General features: G+C 35.5%; 2 protein-coding genes across 3 annotated transcripts in view; one reads left to right on the top strand and one right to left on the bottom strand.

Annotated features, from left to right (window-relative positions):
- IFT74 (intraflagellar transport 74) overlaps nucleotides 1–16578 on the bottom strand; it is a 40874-nt gene extending 24296 nt beyond the window's left edge. The window contains exons 1-9 of one of the 2 annotated variants that reach the window (XM_033084884.2): nucleotides 16389–16578; nucleotides 15722–15889; nucleotides 15121–15256; nucleotides 14568–14616; nucleotides 13685–13783; nucleotides 13454–13514; nucleotides 12966–13025; nucleotides 11936–11997; nucleotides 529–667 (exon numbers count right to left, since the gene is read on the bottom strand). In XM_033084884.2, coding sequence (XP_032940775.1) covers nucleotides 529–667; nucleotides 11936–11997; nucleotides 12966–13025; nucleotides 13454–13514; nucleotides 13685–13783; nucleotides 14568–14616; nucleotides 15121–15256; nucleotides 15722–15862 — 747 coding nt within the window. In that variant the 5' untranslated portion in view covers nucleotides 15863–15889; nucleotides 16389–16578. The remainder of the gene's footprint in view (nucleotides 1–528; nucleotides 668–11935; nucleotides 11998–12965; nucleotides 13026–13453; nucleotides 13515–13684; nucleotides 13784–14567; nucleotides 14617–15120; nucleotides 15257–15721; nucleotides 15890–16388) is intronic. The other variant, XM_033084885.2, reaches the window with a different exon arrangement.
- LRRC19 (leucine rich repeat containing 19) lies at nucleotides 3489–11912 on the top strand. The gene is made up of 5 exons (XM_033084886.1): nucleotides 3489–4199; nucleotides 6603–6695; nucleotides 8200–8710; nucleotides 8910–9119; nucleotides 10323–11912. The coding sequence occupies exons 1-5, from the start codon at nucleotides 4173–4175 to the stop codon at nucleotides 10646–10648; spliced, it is 1167 nt and encodes a 388-aa protein (XP_032940777.1). The 5' UTR covers nucleotides 3489–4172; the 3' UTR covers nucleotides 10649–11912.
- Nucleotides 16579–16592: the final 14 nt, after the last annotated feature.

The following is a 16592-nucleotide window of genomic DNA, read 5'->3' as shown; positions in this document are numbered from 1 at the left end:
CCATCTCAGAGAGCCTAGAAATGTTACTTTTGTTGTTAACATAAGGATTAGTGAAGTAACAATCATTTTATTAAGCCCAGCTTACTCTCTCTGATACATTCAGACGTACAAAAATAATAACAATAATAATAATAGAAAAAGTTAGTCAGATTCACTAATGTACACAAAAAGAAAACTTTCTACTCAAGTAGAAAAATTGCTGGGGTTATTTTTCCTTTTTGCTTGCTTTTTACATATGATGAAACATCTAAGTATTGCAGTGGCTTTTAAAAACTGCATGTCAAACCCTAAATTTACACAGAAAATTGTGAACATTATTTCTTCCTAAAGTATGAAATATAAGAAGGTAAAATATTTGGTCTGAGTCAATTGTTCTATTTCCAGGTACTTCTAAAATTTATTAAAATACCAGCAAGCTTTTTTTATCCTATTACTCTGTTGTTAACCACTTTACTACTTAAATTTTATCTAAACCAAATGAAACAAGTTTAAGAAATAATTTAGGTAAGCATAATGAAACAAACCAACCTGGGAGAGTTTTTCATTAGCAGCTTTCATCTCCAGATATTTAGCTTGATTTTCCTGCGACATATCTTTCAATATGTCATCTGCCAAAACCTTTTCATGCTCAATCTCTTCTTCCACACCTTGATTTAACTTTTCTATGCTGTAGAAATATAATGTTTTTGTAACTTTTACCAAAAATATAATGGATAATATATCTTGCAAGCACTCATTTCAAACTCCAGTATTCAGCCTCACTGAAGTGCTCAGTGTAACACAAAAAAGACTCTATAAAAACGAGTTACCAACTTGCACCTAATCCTCTTGGAGCTGAATCAGCTATACATACTTTCATGAAATATAGAGAATATGAAGAATTCACTGCTTTTATAATACCCACATGGTGTTTTCCAACATTCCCACAATGTCTATCTGCATTGGTCTCAACACTGGCAAAAGTATGGTACTCCCTCTCAATCTGTGAATTTCTAGAGTAAAAACAGGCAGTTTGAAACAAGGAAGCTGATATACAATTTGTGAATGCACATTAAGGAAACATATTATAAAGATAGCAGGACCTGACAGCACCACATGATGATGATGAACAGACTACTCTTTGCAAAGAATATTTCATTCCTTTAGAATGGAGAGTGATAGCAGAGGTCTGAGCTGTGTAGTTGTTTAACTACTGTTTAACTACATTAACTAAGAAATTAGGCATTTTTTTCATTTTTGATTGAGGACTTTAATCTTGTTAGAAAATGGTTAGTTTGCAAATATAAAAACTTTACTATTCTAGCTACAGTGAGCTACAAGCAACTGTCTTAGCTGATTTAAAGAACATATAAAGAATTGTTCTCACTCTTTTATGATAAACCTAGTAATTGATATGAAATTCCTGAAAGGCAGACCATCAACTTGAGAACATACTTAAAGAAAATTTAAAAAAAACCAAAAAAACCCCAACTCTCCTGAGATGCTGAAGAGTGTACCTTAGTACTCTTCACTGTTCATGAAAGATTGCTTTAACAGTTTGTATGTTTCCAGAGTGATTCCTCCTGTTAAGAATGACAAAATCAGCCAAACACCTTCCTTCAGGATTTTCCTTCTCTTTTTCATTAACCTTTCCTGAGTTGCAAGGTGACAAGTTGCAAATTGCGTAACTGACACTACTGGATCAAAGACAGCAGAAAAAAAATGTTTTTTGAGTTGAAGAGATGATGTAAAACAATGGAACTGCACAATGATAATCTCAGGGTAAGGAAATAACGAAAATATTGTAGAAGTTGAGTAGAATTGACATTGGAATGGACTTCTGAAGGTTGTTTGCCCAATCTGTGCACTCTTGGAAGCACAGTCACCTAGAGCACAATGTGTCAGCATCTTTTTCAGGTTTACAGTATCTTGAAGGACCGATACATCACAACCTGTTTAGGCAATGCTTCGATGTTTGTTCATTCTTACAAATGGAAGAGTTTTTCCTGATACTTAAATGGACTTTCCTGTTCTCTAATATGTGGTCATTGTCCTTCATCCTGCCCTTAGGCATCACTGAGAGCAGTTCCATGTTCCCAACCTCTGGCCATCAGGTATTTACTTTGATAAAATACCCACTAAGCCTCTCTTCTGGAGATGAAATAATGGCAGTTCCCTAAGCCTTTCCCCACAGTTTTCATCACTTATAATGAATTCCCAAAAGAGTATCAAAAATGTAACCACTTCCAACTAGCTTCCAAGAAAGATCCATAATCTCCAGGAAACTGAGGATAATATGTAGAAATTCTGTCAGGTTAGCCGAATATGCCGCAAAAATGCTTTGGACCTGATGATGATGAAACAAACCAAAGTTACGATCTTCCACTCAGTATGGCAAATTTGGAGTACACTGGGACTGCATAAGAAACACCAGATGATTGTAATATAACATTAAATTTAATACCCTCTTGAGACAAAACCCGATTTATTCAGACCCATTCAAAATTTGAGGCTCTCACAGCAAGTCCACCAGTTTGTAAGTGGTTAATTATGTTACATCTGGTAGTTGAAAAAGGAGCTAGTTTTTAAGCTAGTAAATCCAAGACCTTTCGGAAGGCATGGAGCTAGGAGCTGTCAGGGAGCTTTTGTGTTACTTCTTTACTGAATGCTCCTCATGCCTTAGTAGGCCTATGAATGCTGGTCTCAGCATGTTGCAAGGTCTCAGCAGTGACAGTGTCTCTCAGATCAAGCCCAAGTGCAGACATGAAAGAAAGAAAACAGAGAAAGTGCAGTAAAAAATTCAATAAAATGCTAAGAGTGCTGATATTCAGAAGAAATTTCTACTCTAAAAGTAGTTCTCCTGGAGACACTGCTTAGACAGAGCTTGTATTTAAATACATACACGGTGCCTCTCCTGGAGATCACTGGAACCTTCAAAAGAGTGAGGATAGCTTGCTACATGTATAACAGTACCACCCTTGAGGGCAACGGTGTCTCCAAGCTCTATGGGATTTCCCTCATCTATGCCTGAGATTTAAAGTGTGCAACAGAGGACAAGGAAAGAAACCTACTTTTCCAGTCCCCTCTATTTAAACTGTGTGTGGACACATTACAGCATAGTCTTTTTACATGAAGCAATTCTATTTTCCTTACTTCATATGGACTCCTGGCTAAATATTTCAAGATGATCCAGCATGTCCTTGAGACTAGAAATGTCTGACTTAATGTGATGCATCTTCTGTGGCAGGAACCTTCTGAGTAGAGGCTGCAACTTAGCAATTTTTCAAGAGGCAATTAAAAAAATCAGCAATGGTTGTCATAGAAACACAATCCATCACCAGAAGTAATTTGGACACTGGATGAAGTTGAATCAGGGATGAGGCTTGGAAAAATTGTAGAATGTTTTGAGATATTATGCAAAACGAAAGTGCCAGTAACAACAAACACACAGTGAAGTAAAACAATTTATACAGACACATATTGGAGAGGAATGTAGTTCTGTAGTTTGGTGGTATGCATTGGACAGAATGAGCACTAATGGAAGCAAAAACTTATAGGACACAACAACTTATATATATCAATATAATCCCTTTTTTCAGCCTGTACATAAACATTCACTCCAGAGCAGAGCAAGCATGATTTGTTTTTAGAACAGCCCTTATTGCAGACATCCTTACAGTGCATGTAATTCTTTGTAAATAGCAAGCTTTATGTATCACCCTGAAGTTCCTGTGACAATGATGTTTACAAAATACAAGAAATAACACAGAGTTAACTAGCTACTAGGAAGCTTTACTTTGGTATGTAAATATCCTGACATTTTCTTCATTCGATGAATGATCAAATTAAAAATGCAAGTCTTTTTTGGTCTCCAGTATTTCTTTAATTGATTATAACTCAACTTGCTTGTAAATGATCTCTGACATTTAAACTCACTGCTTCCTCTATGATCTGGAACTTGACACTTCACCACATTACAATTAGACTTTTCTATTGGCTGCTGATCCAATTAAATCCAAGATGATCATAAGAAGTTGCTCAACTTAGTCAATCTTTTGCTAAGGATTTTCTAGGTTTATTATTTTTTTACACTGCCTGGTTATTCATCAGGTACAAAGGTTGAAGGAAAACAAAGTGCTGTTTCACCATGTTATTTCTTGTCAGTGCACTGAAAAATCTACACATGTGTACATATGATACCTCTAAGAAGCAACAGAAAGGTAAGACACTTGGCATGTCTAATTTAAAATCCAGGCAAAGATTTATTACTGTAACTTTGTTGCTAGACTGGAAGCAAACACATCTCAAGGTACATGAAAATTTCAGGAATTAGCATGAACCTTGGACATGCTGAGTTGTTAAGTAAATTCTACTCCATTGGAAAGCTGGGGAGCAGACTCTGAAAACCAGACTGGTTATATAAACTCAATTACCTCCCCAGAAAAACAAAAATCCTTACATTATTTTTAAATTATATAATTTTCAAAGTTCTCGAATGGAAATTTTTAAGAAAGCACTTCTGATTACAAGGAAATATCAAAGTACTACCAATATATTGCCAGTGTATTGCCAGACTAAGTATCTTTCCAAAGGAGTTAGTTTAAAGAGCAGCTCACGAAATCTGGTTCTAGTAAAATGCTAAGCTGCAAATAAATTTACAGGTGCTTTCCTGTTCTTTTACTGATGTTACAGATTCACACACGTAAAATGTAAGCAGTCACATTTGTAAGAAATTATTATGTTTTCAGCAGAAACTAAGTAAGAGCTAGTTATGTTTTCGATTTAGACATATGTACAGCTTAAATTTTCAACTTGGTTGTTATTAACTTACAGATTAACATTAAATCCAATATTTAATATATTTTCCCATTCTATTTAAGATAGCTCTTGTCTTGCAATCTGAAAACTTCAATGATAGTATTAATTTATATTTATAAATTGCCAGGTTAAGACCTGCTCTGTCTCTGAACATCTAGCAAGCTGTATCTTCAAAGTCCAAATACACTGCAAAATCCAGATGTTAAAACGGTCATTTTGAGAGTTCTCAAAGCGCATCATGTGTTTCACTAACAATACACAAACTGGTTAAAAAAATATGCAGGTCACAAGTATCACCACTGACAAGTACAAAACCTAATACAGAACCTAATCCCACAGGGGCTGCTACTGCTGCTAGCACCCACCATCCCTGCCACGGATAATGGCTAAATGGCAAAAGGTTTATAAACTCTTTTTATATTTAGTGTTAAGTTTCTGACAGAAGCAGAAATACACAGTGGATCAGAGCATTGTAAGTGGCATTTATCTTCCTCTTCTTTCTAAGAAGTTATGAAATCTCCAGGTTCATTCAGTTAGGTGAATGAGGTCAATCCTCTGACATGCAAATATATAGAAGTTATCAAATAGACTTTACCAGTTTGCTCTATGACCTCATTTGTTTCATTATGATCAGCAAAGGCCTCCCAGTACTCATTTTAAGGACAGGTGGAGGTTTTGAAAATCTGACAAGCTGCCTATATTTAGCATTGTTTGTGCAATTAAATTTCCTCACCTAACTTCCCCCACTCTTCTCTGTTAAATTCAGAGAAGCTCTGTACAGTTCACTTGAAACAAGTATCTTACACTTTACCTTTCAGGTTTCTATTACTTTGGAAGATAGAAATTTGGCAAGGAGATATTAACTTGACACCCTATCTTTTCAGATGCTTAAGAAAAACTTGAAAAAATTAAAAGTTCACTACCTTTTACATAACATTGTCATTCAAGTGTGGCATAAACAGGTACTAGCTTAACATCTCACAGACATGATGCAACATTTCTGGTCAGAATGAACAGATACTGCAAACAGTATCTGATTCAAAGGCAATGACTAAGAGACTTTCTTTGAGAGGTGTTCATTGCCACAGTAAGTACCATTTGTAGGACCTTTCCTAACTTTCAAAAAATAAGGCTTGAATCTGTACAAGAACTCCATCACTAGAGACTGAACCATGTTTACTTGGTTCCAAAGTTCAGAGCAACTATACCTTCATAATAGACAAGCCCAGGTTTATGTCATATTATAGGTTATATTGTGGGCTATAAAGAGATTAAAACATTGATCTTCTAATTAAAAATTCATAAAAATGCTTAGTAACTTACATAAAAACATAAAAGAAATCTGACTGGACAGACCAACAATTGTCTAGTAGAGTACTATGCCTCTGTCAAAAGAACAAGAGAAATTGCATAAGGGAGAACATGCAAACATCAATACTTTCTGCAGTTTACTCCAATCATGGTCCTCCAGTACCCAAAATTGCTTTAACAGGGATATTAACGAGTAGAGACCTCCCTGTTTGTTTTATACATGTATGATATTTTTCTCTATTAACTTGTCTAACCACTCACTTTTCTATTTGTGGATACAGTCTGAACACTGGATTTTAGGATTGGAACAATTAAGTGAAAGCTGAATTCACTAATTCTCATAACTCCTGTTTTTTCACCTAATTTTACATTACAAAGTATTTACGTAGAACAAAATTTATTAAACTATCATTGAAACAACTGTATCTACTAATTTGTTAAACTACCACTACAGGAGACACTGGTAATTCTGGTCTTGATATGTTTTTCACTAGGTTCCAAACATGAAACTCTATTGGCTTGTGATCTGGGCTGGAACACTGTTTTTGAATCCAGTCACTGCTGACTGCAACATTACTTCCCAAACTGTAAGTTTTACATCGATCTGAACTACCCATATTTTTGAAAGATACACTTGAAGCAGAAGGCATTTTAAAAACTGTTTCATAAACACAAAAATTTTAAAGAAAGAAATACAAAAATGTGGGAATCCTTAAAAATCAGAGGGTTTTGGGAAAGCTGCAAAAAGCAGGCCTCAGAAACAGCAAAGTGCAATTAGAGCTAAGTGGTAGCCCTAAGATTTGTCAGCAGAAAAGTTATACAAGATGTAGAAAGCAAGGACAAATAGAACAATGGTCTATGTATTAAAGCTTGGCTAGAATAACTCCCCTGAGCTGCAGAAAAGTATATCCAGCAAGATATTAGGAAGTTCTGAGTTTAAAAATGGAGCTCCGTGTATTGTATTTTAAGGCTTACAAGCAGGTATTGCATTCAAAATAAGCAAACATTGTTTTAGCCAAAGGTATAGTGGTTGGATAGAACTACTGCCTATATGCTTTTGCTTTTCGTGATTCATCAAAAAACCTTCAAAGTATGTTGTAAGATCACATTCTGTGGTTGCTACTGAGGATGTGAGCTGCTGGCATCTTCCTACTCTCCCAACCATGTAATGAGACTGATGCTTGGAAAATAAAGCAGGTTGAGATGCATTCCACAGCAAACCCATCCCGTTCGTGATTCTGTGCATAAACCTGTGGTTAGCATTATAAATGCAAGCAGAAAGTGATTTTCCGTGTAATGGACAATTAACTGATGGTAGTTACTCTAAGTGGGTGAACAACACTGAAACATGATGATGAGATGATTTCGTATCTCAAATTCTTCTGGACAACAGGAATGCCTCTTTACATATATAAATAAATGTACTCTTTTCAGAAAACAAAAATATTTCAAGGTATTGAGAGCAGAGACTCAAATCAGAAAAGACTGTAGCTAAACTAAACTTTAACACAGGAAACCAAAATGAAGTTTAGCGATATAGCAAATACATATACAATAAATGTTTTGTTGAAGGTCGACTATAAGGATGTTATTTTAAATTAAGAGTAAGTAGATGTTTTAAAAATATATACATTTTAGAAGGCATATTTGAATTAATTTGCAATCTTGAATAAACTTCCTCTATGACACCTTCTTTCCAGATTATACAGGAAAGGAATTATTTTTTTACTCAACAGAAAATTAATTCCACATATTAATTCTAAAATGTTATGCCAAAGTGTAACCAGTTACATTTTGGATGACTATCCCATAAAGACCCATGGATCGAAACACAGAGATCAGCACTAAGTGTTCTGGAACATCATGTCTCTGGACACTAGGAGGATTCATTCCACTGTATCACCAGATCATAAGTCAATTAAGAAAGATGTAAATAAAATTTCATGAAGAGCAATATAACTTCTTTTAAAGTGACAGCATTAAAAAAATAGAAAAGAGTTTTCTCTTCCCTTTAACAGTCCTCACTAAGACACCTTCATTAGTAGACTTTTCTACAGTATTTAATTGTTGTCATTGTCTTTTTTTCAACAGGTTGCTTGTGAGGAGTCTGGAAAGAACCTCTTCAGTATCCCCCTCAATCTTTTTCAAAATGTTACTAAATTAAGCCTCAAAAACAATAAAATCACTTTAGAAGATCGTGACAAAGAGATTCTTGGACGTTATATTAACCTCACTGAACTTCATCTGAATGAAAACAACATTACTGTACTGAACAATAACAGCTTCTACAATCTGAAAAATCTCACAATTCTGGATATTAGCAATAACTGTATTAACACAGTTCATAAAGCAGCATTTGCAGGATTAAATCAACTCTCAGTGTTGAATCTATCCTATAACATGATTGCTCAACTGGATTCAGATACCTTTAGTTCTCTAGAAAGCCTGACAGTTTTAGATCTACAGTATAATTTTCTGAAATATTTTCATATACAATCATCTTTTAAACCAATTAAAATTGTTTTAGCCGGAAATCCATGGATCTGCTCCTGTGACCTTCTTGACTTACAGATATGGCTAACTGCCTCCAATGTGACATTGGGTAAGTTTTGGTAGGAGCAGCATTTCATATTTTTTTACAACAAATAACTTTTCCGTTCATTTTTTTTCCGATGTGGATAAAATCCACCATCAATTTACCCACATTATGCAGTAATATAATAGCTATCCATGCAATTTTTTAGATTAGAGTGCCAAAAAATACCAGCATCTCATAACCTTTTCACTGCTCATATTCACAGAAAATGAAAGCAACACTACATGTACATTCTCAAACACGGTGGAAAAAATCTCCATCAAGATGGCAGCTATCCAAACAGCTGACTGCAAAATTGAAAAGACTTCTTTAGAAAACACTGTAACTTCCACTCCTGCTGCTAATCTCAGAAGTAGTGCCTTAATAACAGCTCTGAGTCCAAACAACATCACTGGAAACAATGGAACTCGTGCAGGTAATACACAAGTATTTCACTTTACTGCTTATGAGCTGTTTGATTTGCTGTACCATGACTTTATAATGTTTTGCATTCCTAGTACACTCTGAGTTTTCCATAAAAGCCAGGGCTACAGAACAAGCATATTTCCACATTCTGGTAGACAGTCACACACATTACAGTGAATGTTAAGGTCTACTGAGTAAATGTTCAAAACATATAAGCCCCACAATTCTCAAATGGTACTAAAAAATGATGATGAAATTTCAAAGCTGTAAAATTCAGATAACTGTCTAGATCTCTTCCTAATAGAACTAGGGAAGCAACTTTTAAAAAAAATTGCTTTTTCCAAACTAACTACTTTCTAGATGTAGTTGTTGTCCTAAAATTGTGATAGCATGAACTTAAAGATTTTACTCCCGTCCTAACTGTGTCCAGTATAAAGGATTCTTTGGAAATGCCAGTGATAGTCTCCTCACCTTTCTTTACCTTTCAATGTTAATCCCACATGCCAGTTAACTTTTCTATCCTGAAATCCTTTACTTCTTTCTTCTGGCTAAAGCAAGAAAATTATCTACAGATATATATGCAAATTACAAGCTACCACTGCGTCATGTTTCTTTAGCTGAAGCACTTTATAATTTATTTAGGATACTGGCCAGCACATAAAACCTGATTCTAGATAGAGACTACTGGAAACTACAGTTTACTGAAATTTTTATTATAAAAGAAACACAACTGAAAGGATATGCCAAAAAAAAGACATGACATTTCATGGTTCAGACATTATCACCCTACAAAAAGTAAAGCCCGGGAAACAGAATTTGAAGCAAATGAATGATTATTTTTTCCTAAGGCTCATCTTGGAATTTAACTTTCGGTAAAAAAAAAAATCTTTTCTATGCATTTATTATTTTTATCTTTTATATGTCCCCAGAGTTTTATCTTTGAAATAGACTTTGAAACAATTATTTTTTATAAAAATATGAGGTAGATTTATGCTATGAAATATGAGATGCACATACATTATTAGTCTCTGTGATGTTACTGACTCCATAACAACACAACAACAACATTCTACTAAGTTTTGGAGACAGTAATCTTCCTATCAATGTTTACTTTGTGAGTTCTCCATTTAACTATGAAGAAAAAAAATCATACTTGAGTTCTTGCTAGTATTTCTCACGAAGATTACTTTTCTTTTTTTTCCTGTTTTTTAAGAGTTACCACTTGTCGGCAAAAGTTGGACCTTCCTAGCGGGTGTCCTAGGCTTTGTCCTAGGCACTACACTCCTGATTTTTACTGCTGTAAAATGCCCGGCATGGTATCACTATGTGATCAGCTACCGTCACCATCGTCTGGAAGAAAATGACACAGAGATATTTGAACAGGAGTTCTCAGCAGACATGAGCCCTTCTCCTTCAGGATCGGGTACAAGCAATGAAGAACCCATTGTAATATTTGAGAAAGTTCATGCATGTGGAGATGAAGAAGATGGATTTATTGAGGATAAATACATAGATATTTATATAAACGAGAAGCGTTAATGTGTTAAACAACAGATGCTGAACTGACATTTCAAAAAGGTGTACACTTCTACTTCCATTTTATGCTTTATTAGATGTAACACAGAATGAAGTTATGCAGCCTATCTCCTTTCATCTTGCCAAATTCATAATAAGATTTTGCTACATCAATCATTAAGTTAATAATGGAGTGATATGCATGCATTATTGGGACAACAAATACTCCAAAACATGCAAAAAATGCTCATAATACACTTTTTATAAAAACGTATTTGACTACTTAAGTTGGTGGGCTTAATGTATATTGTTTAACATGAACAAAGTAGCAGGTGAAGTTGGCATAATCATTAATGGTTTCATTGTGAAGAAGTCTAGACGAGAAAAATAATTTCTCTAAAATGTTGAAGCAGTCCACAGCTAGACTGAGGGCTGGCTCCAAATCAATGCTGTAACAGCTCTGCAGTCTATTAGGTAAAACTAACACAATCAGAGAATGGGGCATTTGGGTATTTTTTTACCCAAATTAGCAGAGCAAGAAAGACCAACTGCTTTATTCCCAAAAATGTTTATGTACAGTACAACAATAAATTACCCTTACTGCACCACTACTGAATCAAATATTTTCTCTTCATATTTTCTTAACACTTAAAAATGCATACAAGGTAGAACAGACATTTGTGAGTTGTTGAAAACTACAGTATTAGTGCAATGTGACATTATTAACCAGCAGATTGGTTGCTTTGGAGTGCTTATTGGTATATAAAATCTCACTGCAGAGATTGCTCTCACTGGCAACAATCATGATCACACAGTTTTCTCCTGCACCTCTTATGCCTAAATTAACTATCTCAAAAACTCACCCTCTGAGCCTATCACTACAAAAGCCATTCTCATAGTCTACAAATTCTTATTGCAAGCATGTCACTAGCCTCATCTTTCCCTCTATACAACCCTACTTTACTAGCCAGGCAAAGGTCTAGTTCCCACTCCTGCTTGCTTTCTCCCCTCTGCTACTCCACAACAAAACTCCCAGAATTTGACAGCAGGGGTTGCCAAAAGACAGGAGTCTCCACTGCCAGCTAACTCTTCCTGGATGGTATGGTAATTATCTTCAGAGGAGCAACTAGAGTTTAACACTAGGAATTCCAGCTGCAACCTGGCACTAACGTATCATCTTGAAATTGTTCTGGTCTCACTAGTAATACGCATTGCACTGTTAGGGTAATGGGTAACACCTCCATTTTCCCAAGCTGAGTTATGAGAAGTTGAGTTATTCAAAGATGAGAAACAAACACTTAATGTACTTACGTTTGTCTTTCTGTGAAAATTTTATCTATACTCTGAGCCTCTCGGTCATTCTGAACCTTTAACTAAAAAAAAAAACCAAACCAAACTGAAATACAATCAAGTTTGTAATAAATCATGGAATCATATAGGTTGGAAAATACCTCTTAAGATCATGAAGTCCAAAGCTAAACTCAACACCATTAAATCACATCCCTAAATACAGCATCTTTCAAATACTTCCAAAGAAACAGATTCACTTCCTATTTCTGTGGAATCTATTCCTGAAACACTTAGTAATATACTGTATAAAACTACACAGATGGGATGAAAAGTATTCTTCTCTTCATGACACAGACATTGTATCTTTATCATTAAATCAAATTCAAGCAAAAAAAAGTTGCTTTGACCAGGAAATATTCAGGTCATTTTTCAACTTACCAAAATAACCTTTGCTGAAAGTGATTTCTTCTGTTCATGGACAAATTGATCATAACAAATAAAATATACATAATGCCATTCAGGCCTTAACACTTGGAGGATGTGTTAGAAAATAAGTAAGAAAAGCAAAGTAAGAACAAAACTCTTCAATTTTGTGGTGGCTATATCAGAGACATATTCAATATTTTTTACAGTGGAGACATTTAAAAGGCTGGGAAAAAAAAAAAAAAAAAAGATAACTTAATGTCCAGAAAACCAGGAAGCTTTACAAGGCAGTGGAGTCTGCTTAAATTTGCCTCTCCTAAGACTAGTGTTCTGTGCTCCCAAAAAATAAAAAATATAAAAAAGATATTTTAACACTCATCATTTGGGTTGGGATAACACCCTTCTCAAATTTAAATCATGGAAAACTATCGTGGAGCTGTTAACACAAAAGTTCAGGCAATTGTCTTACTGCTAACATGTTGCCAGCATTATGATCAATTTAACTGGAAAAAAAAAGGTTACACTTCAAATCAGGGTTATGTTTTTTTAGCTATGTCACACATTCAAAGCACCAAGAAAGTAACACATCATTTCACTATTACAGCAGAGAAAATATCCTAATTCTTACCATATTGTAATCACGGATCATTTCGGCCATATCTGTACTGGTGTTAAGCATATCCGCAACCTGAAACAAGACAGAATTCCAACCTGTTACTGCTCTCCTTTAAAAAAAATAAATCAAAGGGTTCATGAAAACACAGCAAATTTTGGTTATTACAAATGGAAAAAACATCATTTAGGAATCTGAATAGGTCATGCGCTATTTTCAGAATTAATCATCATTATATGTCGCTGTTCTAAGCATTGAAATACATACACAGTACCGATTTCTTAAATTCATATGCAGATACTTCTCCTAATTTTATAGTATACTTTTTGTTGTCCTCCTCTGTTTCCGCTTCTTTCCTTTCCAATAACTGAATAAAGGCAGTATTAACCAGTATATTTTTACATAGAAATGTCAAAAAATTCTTTGGAATAAAGCAAAAGCAGTATAAAGTAAGCAAGAAAATAAATGGGAGCATTCAGTATCAAAATTTGACAGAAGCATACCGTGTTGTAGTCTGCTAGTTGACCTTGAAGATTTTTGATTTCACCAGCTAAAGTCTCTGCCCTAAATATGAGACAAAAAGTCAAACTTCAAATGGTAACATTTGTATATATAAAAATAAAATTATTAAAATAAAAATATTCACTGATTCCTTGAATCAAGGAATGTCCAATACTTAAAAATAGTTTTGTGACTTAGAAAGTCAGCACTGCGTTAGCTGTAATACATCTCACCGTTTTTCAAAGGACAAATAGACAGATTTCTCTTGCTTGTACATTTCTACTTCTTCCTGCAGCTTGTTAATTTCTGTTGTAAGTTCATTTGTTTTACTTCTGAAAAAAATAAAGAAAAAAGAATCATTAACATTTGTATGTACAACTAAAGCACAGCTAGAACAGTAAATATATTTTATTGTAGGAGATTTGCAATTGGTATCTCTGCAATTGGTATGCAACTCAGCATTTCTAAGAAGAGTTAAGTGTGGAAAAAATGAAAATGGTCATATCAGAAAATGTCCTAAGTAGTTGGTGCAAAACCTTGGTATGAAATAAAGTGTTTTAATTAGCTTTTTGTCTTTGCTGGTAAAACAGGTGTGGAAAGAAAAAAAATACAGTACAATTTCACAGAATATGGGTAACATCCATATTTAAAATGAAATTTTTTAGGACTAATTATTCAAAACTGTAATATGAGCCTCTGATAAAATCCTGCATGCAACAGTTTGCACAAGATCTTGCCTTTTCATTGCTAGTTGCATGTATAATCCAAGTAAACCATTTGAAATGTACAATAAAAATGTTTAGCTTGCAATGCTACTTCTGACAAATGGAGCTATCAGACCTAACAAAGTTTGGAGGTAGAAGTTCAGAATCACTGACCCTCCGCTTACTAATGCTCTGAGAGAGCATTTAACCTAGCAAGTCTAACAACAAAACCTCCAGGGAATCTACTTCCTTTCTTCCTACATAATATCTATATGCAAAATAACCTTCACTCTTAGAGCAGCACTCTTACAAAACTTCATTATATATGAACACCACTTATTGCATGCTATTGTCGAGCTTCAACACTGCGTCTGAAAGGGAGCAGACCATTAAATGGGTTGTTAAGACGTACCTCAGCACCCCAAGGTAGTATGTTTTATCCTTTATCTGTCTTTGAGGACCTGATAAAAGAGAGTAATATGATACTTTGTTTAAAAAAATCCTAATTTAGATGAACTTCAAGTAAGGAAAACAATCTGCAAAATTTACATTAAAAAAATTTACACCTAATATCTTTTAGTGTTCTCAAATAGTTACCTAATTTTTTAAAAGGTAATTTTTAGACTGCTCTGAAGATAAACATTACTAACACAAATGTACAGTTACTACATAATAGAGTACTTTAAGTATTCTGTAGTGATGGAAGAAAACACAGTTACCTTGTTCTATTCTTTTGAATTATTTTTAAAGACAGGTCATTTATAGAAAAATGTTTATGTTCTTTGGCTGCCAAGAGTAATGACAGAAAGAGGAGTATTTTAATTACTCTTTCTTTTTGCTGTTCTTTTTAATCACAGCTCTTCACTCTGCAATTTATACAATGATGTAAAGCTTTTCTTTAAAAAACTAAATATTCTTTCAAAATGTTTGCAGACATCTTGAGGGCTATTTTTAGTTTAAAATACCTTTCATTGCAGTTTTTATTCCACTTAATCCCTGTTGAGTCACTGGACGGTCTGCAACTTTAATCTGAGACGGTAAAACTCCTCCAGGAGTCAAAGAACCACTACGAGAACTGGGTCTTGCTGTATTAGGAGGCATCTATTAAAAAAAACAAATGAAAAACCTACAAAGTCTGAATTATTACTTTATTATCCTTAAGCAGTTGCCAAAGCAGTTCAAAACTTCAGTTAGTCTCTATACTCTTTTGTAGGAATTTTTTAGCATTTGCATCTCTTCAGGGAAGTAAGACTTCAAGGGAACATAGGCTGTAGAAGGTAAGGGATTACCTTTGAGCAGCTGTTCACTGTTCTATCTATCTGCAACATTAATGCTATTTAGGTCTCCCAGGTGAACTCGGGATGCTGGATGTTCCTGACCCCCTCCAAACAAGGTTAGAAAAACTTTATATAAAACTGAAATCGTAAATTCTTCATTAAAAAAACCTTCTCCTCACTCCAGTCATGGTACTACTAAAAAAATTAAGACTTTTTTTTTAAAAAGGGACAAAAAATCTAAATAGATCAAAATTAATAATATGTTAATTTTTAATATTTTCTAACATACCGCTGTTCCTATTCTGCCTCCTGACGGAGTCCTTGATGCAGACGCAGGTCTCGATGCAGAGGCAGGCCTTGATGAAGAGTTCTGCCCTACTCCTGCTCTTGAAGCAGAACGAGCTGTGGGAGGTCTGTTACTGCTGGCCATATTCGTTTCCTTTTTAACGTCTCTCTGCTAAGAAGAAAATTCATCCCTTGATTTGCACAAGATCCTTAAAACTGTGAGAGACCGCCTCTTTAAAGCATAACTCCTACTCGAATGTTAGAGGGGGGTTGTTTTTGGTTTCATTAGCAACCTGCAAAGTACTTTCCTACTGGATGGTACAACACAGCGGCAGGGCTCGGGATGGACCACGCAACGTCCATGGGCAAGCTGAGGCAGCGGGATATTTCCAGCGCTTAGTGAGCCCTCAGCTTATCCCTGTGGCATTTATTGTTTCAATATCTGAATGAAAATCTTTAATGAAACAACATGGAAGCGAGCAACTGCTGCAAATACTCATTGGGGTTATCTACACAGGGTCCGTAAGCTATCGCCCGTCACTACGGCGATCCCGAACTGCGCTATTCCTGACAAACCCCGGCAACTTTTCCCACTCCCGCAGGAGCCCATCCTAGCCGCACAGCAGAGCAGAGCCAGCACCCCGACCGCCCAGGGGGCCCTGTCCCCTCACCGCGCCCCTCAGCAGCCATTAGCCCGCAGACAGCGCCGCTGTATCGCGGCAACCACCCGCTCGCACATCGCGATGGCCACAAATCTCGCTCCAGGCCTGCCGTGGACCCGAAGACTACGACTCCCAGAGGGTCTCGCAAGAGAAGAGCAGCAGCACTACCGCCTGCGTGAGCGCAGTGCCTGCCGGGATAAGAAGCCTCTTGTC

Source organism: Catharus ustulatus, chromosome Z, assembly GCF_009819885.2.
Source record: "Catharus ustulatus isolate bCatUst1 chromosome Z, bCatUst1.pri.v2, whole genome shotgun sequence".
NCBI classification, from domain to species: Eukaryota; Metazoa; Chordata; class Aves; order Passeriformes; family Turdidae; genus Catharus; species Catharus ustulatus.
Note: the sequence above shows the minus strand (reverse complement) of the source record. Positions and strands in the feature narration are given on the sequence as shown.

Bases quoted from the DNA above. Each gene is read 5' to 3' on its own strand.
- LRRC19 (XM_033084886.1), top strand. From the start codon at position 4,173: ATGATACCTCTAAGAAGCAACAGAAAG. The intron at 4,200-6,602 runs GTAAGACACTTG...GTTTTTCACTAG, and splicing joins CTCTAAGAAGCAACAGAAAG to GTTCCAAACATGAAACTCTA. The intron at 8,711-8,909 runs GTAAGTTTTGGT...TCATATTCACAG, and splicing joins TGCCTCCAATGTGACATTGG to AAAATGAAAGCAACACTACA.